A 9,557-nucleotide genomic window follows, 5' to 3' on the forward strand; every position below is an offset into this window, starting at 1 on the left:
AAAGACCGCTTTAAAGACAATGGCTGTCTTTAATATAACCTTTTGCTGACCATCAAGATAGCAATTAAGATCTAGATTTTAAATTTTGAACAAGGGATATTATCCATATTGTCGATTTGTATAATATTGGGAAAAGTTAGAGAAGGAGAAGAAGGATAAGGATAAGACGTGTGGAAGAGAGCGAATTAGAGAGAGAAAACTTCTCTTCACCGATCGAGTTCCAATTACACCCAAAATATAATGCTAAAAGATAAGACCTAAAACAATTACATAATGTAAAAACAACACCTAAATAGTAAGAAGAAGTAAAGCCCCTACATAAGACCTTGCTCTCATTCCATTGTCGGACTGGGAGAATAAAAGGGTGGGAGAGTCACCCACTCCCCTCCGGTGAGAGAACACAAAGAGGAGAAAGCTCATAGGTGGATGCAAGGCAAGGAAAATGGAAATAGAGAGGCATGCTTACTCCCTTCTGTCTGTGTATCTCCCACCTTTATTTTTACAAGATGACAAGAGAAGGCTACGTAAAAAATACCGATTAAAATAAAAATACGCATAAACATAAATCGTGAGCTTTTTATATTATCGTAACAATTTTGTTAATCTTTAAGTGTAGTTTTAATTTTGGACATAATCTACAGTCCATACCCTTTTGCACCAACATTATAGTCTAGTCTCACCATATAACTTGGCTTAGCCCTGACCCTCGACCATTATTATGATTTACCAACCTTTTATCTCCTTTTTTATTGAAATAATTTTATTTAAATATTAATTTGTACCAATTTCATAAAACTCGGCTAGTTGAATCGGTTATAACCGAACCGGCAAACTGAAACCCCGCTGATTCGACCGAGTTAAATGGTTAAAATGATGAACTGTGCGAACCGGCGGGTCAGCTGAACCTGTATGAGGGTGGAGAGAGAAAACGGGGGTCGGGACCAAAGTCTTCTTTCATTCTCCAGTTTTTCCTTCAGCCAAGCTTTTCTCTGCTATGTGGAGAACGAAAAACCTAAGCTGAAGAGAGGACTGGTGTAGGTTTTCCGCTCCGGCTGCTCGACAACGGCCCGAAACAGCAACGGTTGTAGCCGCTGGTCAACACCTTTGCTCCAGGTAAGTGATTTTGCTCTTTTTTGTCCTTCGAAGTGACGGATTTTTTATGAGCTTTTCATTGAACTCGTCTCCTCTTGTGTTCGGGTGTTAGAGAAGAGCTTCAGAGTCGATTTCGAAGGCAAAGGGAAGTCCGAAAGGTGTCGCCAACGGGTGACAGCGGCCGGCCGAAGGAACAGTTACTTGTTTCTGTTTTTTCTTCGGTAAGTGTCTTACTTTCTTCGTTTTGAAAAAAAATATGTGAATTGTATGATTGCCGATGCATAGCAAAAGACTTTCTCTAGAAAAAAGGTTTTCTCTGCTGCAGGATATATGTTGAAGTTTGAATGTTTAGTTTGATTTGGAAATTCGTGGAAATATAGGAGAAAAATTGTGAAATTTGAACTTTGAACCTTGAATGTATGGTTTGATTTGGACATTTATGAAATATATAATAAAAGATTTGGACACATGTATTTAAATTTAATACGGATATTATCGCGTTCCAAACCTGGTTGAACTGGGTTGGACTGGACATAGTCACCTCACAGATTGGTGACTTGGTTGGGAGTTATAACATTGCATCTAATTTATTTTTATTGACCTCTTTAAAAAAATTTAAGATTACAACGTTCACCTTAAGGAGCAGTAATTTACACTGCCCCTACTTCAGAGTCTTTCCTTTTTTTAATTTTTTTTTCCAAAAATGATAAAATGACCTTAAATAAGGTAAAAACAAATGTTATAAAAATTTATTTGGCACCGACTCGGTGACATGACTGGGACTTGTCAAAATTGCTACAATGGATTTTGGCCATCGGATGAACCATTTTCTCTAAGAAAATAAATAAAGTGTAATCGTTCTCCTTTGATCTCAGAGGGGAGGAGAGGTCAGAACACTGATGGAAAGGATAGCTGCCCCACCCTGTCGGCTTAAAGCAAAGGGCACAGAGAGATCAAGGAGGAGGGTGACTAATTATGATCCTATGATTGAAATAATGATTCTTTGGAAATAATGATGTCACCTTGATCAGCTCTTTAGATGGTCACCACTAATGATCCTGTAATTGGATCATTTCTCTTTTCTTGCTAAGTTTAATGTTGTCTGGTGTGTAGAATTATCCAGATGTTTATGGTTGATGTTTCAATTATGGATAGGCACAAACTAGTATTCACTTGCTGTCCATCAGGTGGAAGTTCGATTATAATTCAGATGCATGTTCTTATAGTGTGTAAAGACACAAATACCGTATGTTAGTTGATCTAACTTCAGTTATGGCAACTAAATAATTGTGGACTTTCATCAATTACTGTTTTTTCAAATTATGAACTTTTTCACCATTGGTGTTTGTTAAGGTTCCATAAAAAATTATTTGTGGAAGTAGGGTGTATGTACATGTATTAAAGTTTCAGATGAAATTATATTCTTTTTGCAATGGATAAATTGCATGTTCTCACTACATGTATTTACTATAATAATCAAACAATCAGATTTTCATTCTTTGATACAATGAGGTGCTAAGTTCCAGGTGAAAATTACTAATGGGAGAATTTACTGTCAGGTATCACTTTCAGAGTTGTCAAATTCTTTGTGCACCTTTGACTATGAAATCACTGAGTGCAGCAGTCATCTCATCTGAGCCAATTTCAGTCAAAGCAGCTTCTCGTATCCTCACTCGGTTTGTTTCAAAAGAGAATGGTGCCTCCAAGGCTGTTTCATCCTATCTAAAACGCACATGTGTCTCCATAAATGAACTTATCCAGTTTCACCGAGAACTAAAATCTCATAAACCTAATCGAAGACATGAAAAATCTGCTGTGGAGAATGTTAATGATGGGAACCTAACAGAAGGAGTAATAACACCTCTCAAAGAAAAAGAATCTAGAACTGATACTGAGATTGTTGCTGTAGAGAGAAAGAAGAGGAGGGAGGAACTAAACAATGAGACAGAAAATAGGAAAAGCAAGAAGAAAAGGAAGGTGATGGAAGTGTCTGAGAAAGGGGAAGCAAATGAGAATGAGGAGCATCAAAAGAAGAAGAAAAAGAGAAAGAGAAGCCATGAAGAGGAATAGGATGTTGAAACTGGCTTGTGCATGGACCTTGAGTTCGTGGTCATCGTTTTCTTCTCCTTTTTCTTATTTTATCTTTATTTGGAAAGAAATTGGCAAGGAGCATTGTCACTTAAAATTAGAATTGAATGAAGCCAACTCTTTATTTACCTTGAAACAATTCTCTGTTTTTGTTTTAGAGAACAGAGAATACTTCTTGGCTTTTTCGTTTATTTTCCTCTTTTTAGCCTTTTCAGAGAACAGAGAAAAGCTTTTCTTGGCTTCCCTTACTATCAAGTGTTATCCGAAATTGACAACATAACTACAAATAAACATGAATTGGGTTAACAAATAGGGTTTGAGAATATTTAAGTTCAGCTTGTGAGTTTATGCATTGACTCGTTAGCAGTTTTTTTTATAAAAATACCCTTTACCCTAATAGTTTTTGTCGGTTTCCTATTTAGTTGATTGATGGTTGTTCTTATTTACCTCAAACTTCAAAGACAAATAATTGTTCAGCCATTTCGGGTCCCTCAACATTCGATGTTATTGTTTGCCTATAGAATAAACATATTGATAGAACAGTTTGCTCGTTCTATTAGATTTATTAAATTGGTTATTATATATTAGTATATTCTATTATAAAGTCTTTAACTCCTTTGCAATAGCATGCAATTCAATGGAACTAAACTCATAACCATTTTCTTTTTGTAATTTTAAATATATGTTGAGCAGGAACCTGATTGGATCTCGAGATTAGATTTATTTAAATTTTTTGAACTCCAGCTCGAGTTTGAACTTGAAGTTTTCAAGGTCATGTCAAGTACAAACTTGCATAGTTTCGAGTTTGTCTCGATTCGATTGACTCACTGAACGACGACTATTATAAATTATCGATTTAGGATGACTAAACTTTTTTAGCTTTAATTAAATAAAATATAACATTCTCCTACATGATTCAAAAAGTTGTAGTAATATCTACAATTCATTAATACAAAAATCTTGAGGGTAAATCCTCTAATTAAACCAACATTACTACATTTTATTTTAGATAGAAAGGGATAGTTTGCTTTGTGAGGAAATTTAGCAAACAACTGCTGGACTTGTCTGAGACAGCTGAGCATAATGGACAAAAATACCCTCGTCCCTTTAGCTGAAGAAGATAAGGTGCTGTTTTTCCACTCTCCAATCTCTCTTCCGCCATGGAGACCTCTCTCTGCAGTTTCTGCCCCTCTAAACTCTCCCTCCGCCCTTCAAAACCCATTTCTCAGAAACACTTCAACAGCCCTTCAATTCGCTGCGCCATTAGTCGCACCAAGAAGGAAGAAACTGTCGAGACCGTCAAGCAGCAGCTTGAAAACTGTTACCTCGTCGCAGGAATCAAATACAAAGGTTTTACCGTTAAGCAGTTTCAAGAGTTTCGCAGGTCCCTTCCTGACTCTGTAAAGCTCGTTGTCGCCAAAAACACTCTCGTCGGGAAGGCCATTGAAGGCACCCAATGGGAGGCTCTCAAGCCCTGCATGAAGGGAATGAATGCTTGGCTTTTTGTTCATACGGAAGAGATCCCAACCGCTTTAAAACCATACAGGAGTTTCCAGAAGGAGAAGAAACTGGAAGATAATGATTTTACCGGTGCAGTTTTCGAAGGGAAATTCTACTCGCCGGACGAGTTTAAGATGCTTGAGACAATGCCCACAAGAGCAGAAATCTATGCAAAGCTTTTAGGGTCGTTGCAAGGTCCTGCAGTGTCGCTGATCAGCACATTGCAAGCACCGGCGAGAGATTTGGTGTTAGTTCTGAAGGCATATGTGAAGAAGATGGAAGAGGAGAGTGGGGCAAACTAGGTGGTACTTGTAAGTTTTTACTTACAGTATTTCTTCCTTTTTCTTCTAGTTTTGAATTGTTGTTTAGCTTGTTTTAATTCTGGTAAAGCGACAATTTGTGAACCATTGTTGAACGGTAGAAAGCATGAGCGGCAATTCAATAGCTGGGGCTCTTATTTCGATTTGTAGATGAACATGGGACAAAGTAGCAATATTTCAAAAAAATTGGCTGCTCTATTCTTCTGGTCTGGTATGGCTGGTTGTTCTGTAATTGTTTGATTACTGATAAATATGAACTTTGCCAGAGATAGTAAGCATTCAGACAACTTGTCTTTTGGGATGCTCTTTGCTTCAATTCTGAACCTGTTTCCGGTAAGATCAGAACTACTCTGATCAAGCATATCAAGAGCCATCCCATTGCAATAAGGCGTGCAACTTCATGAACAGCAGTACAGCCATTCAATCATGCGGCAAATTCTCTTTTGCAATCAGTTCTGTACATTGGTCGTAATGATGTGCATAAGACAGTTCTGCAGGAACATCTATGAAGTATAACCACAAATAACAATAGGATTAAGCATTTTCTGTAATGGCTTGAACCATTTAAGGTTTCTATCGAAGCACAAAACAGCTTCCATCCAGAATGCATTCATGACCAGTTCATATATTTGTCAATGTGTTCTTCAAAATGAAGTTCTACAGGATTTGAGAAAATAAAACAGGAAAATGCAGGGAAACAAAAAGCTTAAGTTAGATCCAGTTCTTAAAATAGCATCAACCCCGTTATCAGAGAAGACTACAGGTGCTTGGAGAGGATGGACTCCACGACACCTTGAGCTATGGGATGATAGCAGTCACGGGCCTCTGCAAACACTCTTTTGGCAAGTATTTTGCCTTCTTCACTACCTTTGCTCAGAGCTGTGTATAATGGGCGCAGGTACTTCATCCTTCCTACTTCCTTCAGAGTTTTTTCTGCCTCGCCAAAGTACTCCCTGCACCCAGAAGATATTGCTAGTTGAAGAAATGCAACTTTCACTTCACAGTCTCTGCTCTCTGCCAGTCTGTATCGCTCATCTAAAGCTACAATCTGCAATGTCAATAAACATGGAATTAGTACATGATAATTCACTGGAGGAATCAAACCTAGCGTGCATCAGATCTTCACTGTCAGGTCTCTGGAGTCTGTCAATACAACAAAGAAATGTTAAATTGATTTTCCTATTGAGATGCTATCATCATAAATCTTCACAGCACCTCTTCCATTTCCCATCAAAAGACACAGGAAATACAGTTATGAACTGATATCCCACAACAGAACCAAATTACCCACAAACGTCCTCCAAACTTTACTCACAAAACAGAGAAAGCGAGACCACCACTTATATTCTTCATGGCACACAAACCATGCAGGCACTTGTCGTTTTGCAGGAAGAGGGATTGCATAATGTCTTATCTTGATCTCCAATAATGGAAGTAAAACAGAGTATTTTGGTAATTTGATAGTAGAACCGAATGGTTTTGTAGAAGATGAAGAAAAGGAAAGTGATTGCTATATCTTCATTGATGTGGAGTAAGGTTTTTATAGACAGATTTACAGAGACTCCTAATTGATTACAAAGACTAACTCTTTAGCTACGTATAGTAGCTGGATTCAGTGTTTACATTGGAGTTAATCTTATCTTAAGTTATCTTTACCTCTATCAGGTTTAGCCTTCTTCAATCCGTCCCATGGATCAAAACATACAACAACGTTGTTGTTGTTGTTACTGTCATCATGGCTAGTAGATTAAAATCATTTTGAGTTGAATGTACCTGTGATGCTTCAAATCCTTTTGGCAGATTCTCCAAGTAGAGCTCCCATTCCTGTCCACGCCACTCTGCAACTTCATCCTCTCTTGGCATCCTCCCAGTCTTGAATTCATTTGCTAACGAGACAATCTTTGTATAAATATTCGAGACAGGCTCCATTGCATCTGGAGGGATTCCGATACCCTCAACCCAGACTTTCAGATCAACTTGTTGCTCTATTCCAGGGACATTTGTTTTAAGAAACTCTAGAAAAGTCTCCGTATCAATGGATTGGAACTTAAATGTTGCAATATATTTCTTCAAAAAATCATCAAATGCAGGTCGACCAATCTGTGAATTTGATCAAAATCAACAAGCATCAACAAAAATCCATTGCCTTCTGGTAACTTTAATCAACTAAAGAAAATGAAGTGGTAAAAGAAGACCTGACGTTCAATGCGCCAGAGAAATTGGAAACCTTTCTCATAAGGGACTTCCGAGTAGATGTCATCAGGATCCACTCCTTCTTGCTTCGGCTTCAATTTTGTAAACTCCATGTTGTCCTTGAATCTCTCCATCATTTCATTCAAACCTCTCCAGCCGATACCGATATTCAAAGCTGCCCTATCCTCACCTTGAACGGCCTCAACAATTCTCCGTTCTGCATATGTTGTGAATCCCTGTAACCCACTCTGGTTAAAAACGAAGCTTTCTAGTTCCAGAATGAAAGCAGTGCATTAAAGAATATGAGCAGCGTCAAAATGAACGGCAATCAACCAGTTTCAATCCAGTTACCTCGTTGAGCCAGAAATCCTCGTTAGTCTTGTTAGTAATCAAATTCCCGGTCCAGCTGTGTGCAAGCTCATGAGCGACCACTTGAGCTCCGGTAGCATCCCCCTTGATCACAGTCGGGGTGAGGAACACCATCCTCGGGTTCTCCATGCCCCCATATGGAAAACTCGGCGGCAACACCAACAAATCAAATCGCTCCCACTCGTAGGGTCCAAACAATCTCTCCCCCTGTTGAATCATCTCCTCCGTTCCGGCAAACTCCGTCGCTGCCGCATCCAACACCGAGGCCACTGCCTCCGCATAGACTTTCGTCCGCGGCCCCACCTCCCTAAACTGAATCTCTCCAACTGCGAAAGCAAACAAATAGGGCGGAATCGGCTGGTTCATCAGGAACTCTTCGACCACTCTGCCGTCAGCGCACCAGAGGGAATTATCGACCGCCAACTGGGCCTCTTTGGATCCCGGTGGGCGTCGATCAACATGGGCGGCTGACATTACAGCAGACAACTGGCGGGGAATGTTAAGGAACGCCCGGTACCGAATGCGCGCCGCCGGTGTGTCTTGGCAGGGGAAGATGGAGCGCGCGTGAATGGACTGGCACTGCGTGTACACGAAAGGATGAGTCTTGTTGAAAGTCTGGGGCGGGGAGAGCCATTGGAGAGCAGACGAAGCAGGGCCGGCCGAGAATTTCAAGAGGAAGGACGACTGACCGGAGAGTAAAACCGTGAGGTTGTGACCCTTAATGGGGTCCGGCGTCGCAGAGAGAGAGAAGGGTATCGGAGACTGGGTGGAGGGGTCCACGGCGGCAGAGACGGCGAGAGAGCGAGTATCGAGGAAGAGAGGACCGGAGTGTTGGACGGGGAGGGTGAGGAGGGCTGAGCCATGGATGGTGGAAGAGGGGAAGTCGAAATAGAGAGAGAGGGAGACGTGCGTTGCCAGGGGATGAGTGGAGTCCGTGAAGGAGTGAGGATCCAGAGGAGCCATTCGCAGAAACCTGGATAACTGAAGGGATTGGCAGAGATGGAGAACGGAGGTCCGAACTCGAAGTAGGGGCTTTTGGGTTCGCGAAACTGGAAAAGACGGAAACGGAGAATTTGACGGAGAGAGGAAATTTTATTACGATGATGGAGGAGAAAAGCGAGGGAATAAAGGGGCTAACGAAGCACAAAATAAGCGTAAATATCAGAATGATCTTTGCTTATATACCTTTGGAATATTACTAAAATACCCTTGCCCCCTGTGCTCAATTTTTCGTTTAATTTTGATTAAAATACGTTATTTTTTCTATACTTTCTCATCGGAGTAATAAAAATATTATTTTTTAGAGACAAGAAAAATCTATAGGAATTATAAATCAAACGAAAATCACACAAATACTAGAAAAATTTTGCAAGTCATTTTTCCATTAAGCACAAACACACCTTAAATAGGCATGAATTTCAACATTAGGGGCATGAGAGTATAAACAATGAATCCCATTATTTAATACAAAAACTCACTTTAAAATACAGGTATGTTAAGTGCAGAAAGCCACCAGTCACAAGAGTGGATGTGGCATACCCCAAAACTCTCGATGTCAAGTGGTTGGCCAATACAACTTAAAAGAATAGTCAGTTAAGTGCAGAAAGTCACCGCTCACAAGAGTGGACGAAACCAATCTGACATGAACATGAGAGAAAATGGCCAAATTTGCAATAAGGTATGGTTTTATTTCTTTTAAAAAAATCAAGTGAAATTTTGTGGTAAGGCATTATCTCTCATCTTCGCTTTAAATTAAAATTAAAATCAACATTCTTATGTTTTTCGATAGCAAATCAAGAAGCTTAGACATAAATCACCTCACAAAAACTTGCACTTTCTCTTTTCTTAATTAATTATTAAATATCATAAATATTTTGGAAAAGCGGAAAAATTTGATTTAGGAGAAACCCTTCATTAATATGCTAGCATCGAAGAGCCATTGGTGAAAAAAAGTCGTATGCTAATATTTCGAAGTACTTATCAGTCTTTTATCTT

The 9,557-nt window shown here is 39.5% G+C and overlaps 3 protein-coding genes across 3 annotated transcripts; 2 read left to right on the forward strand and 1 right to left on the reverse strand.

Annotated features, from left to right (window-relative positions):
* Window positions 1-2,631: 2,631 nt before the first annotated feature.
* LOC137965377 (uncharacterized) lies at window positions 2,632-3,162 on the forward strand. The gene has a single exon (XM_068811676.1). It carries the CDS (start codon window positions 2,632-2,634, stop codon window positions 3,160-3,162), a length of 531 nt encoding a protein of 176 aa, XP_068667777.1.
* A 1,147-nt stretch (window positions 3,163-4,309) lies between these two features.
* Window positions 4,310-5,198, forward strand: LOC137965697 (large ribosomal subunit protein uL10c). The gene has a single exon (XM_068812010.1). The coding sequence runs from the start codon at window positions 4,341-4,343 to the stop codon at window positions 4,980-4,982; it is 642 nt and encodes a 213-aa protein (XP_068668111.1). The 5' UTR covers window positions 4,310-4,340; the 3' UTR covers window positions 4,983-5,198.
* A 322-nt stretch (window positions 5,199-5,520) lies between these two features.
* LOC137965696 (leucine aminopeptidase) lies at window positions 5,521-8,686 on the reverse strand. The gene is made up of 4 exons (XM_068812009.1): window positions 7,545-8,686; window positions 7,196-7,429; window positions 6,774-7,100; window positions 5,521-6,048 (listed from the first exon to the last, which is right to left on the reverse strand). The coding sequence occupies exons 1-4, from the start codon at window positions 8,523-8,525 to the stop codon at window positions 5,758-5,760; spliced, it is 1,833 nt and encodes a 610-aa protein (XP_068668110.1). The 5' UTR covers window positions 8,526-8,686; the 3' UTR covers window positions 5,521-5,757.
* Window positions 8,687-9,557: the final 871 nt, after the last annotated feature.

Source organism: Aristolochia californica, unplaced genomic scaffold (genome assembly GCF_029961685.1).
Source record: "Aristolochia californica isolate CCGP_79_NKW_82.1479 unplaced genomic scaffold, dmAriCali1.0.hap1 SCAF_5, whole genome shotgun sequence".
Taxonomy (NCBI): Eukaryota; Viridiplantae; Streptophyta; class Magnoliopsida; order Piperales; family Aristolochiaceae; genus Aristolochia; species Aristolochia californica.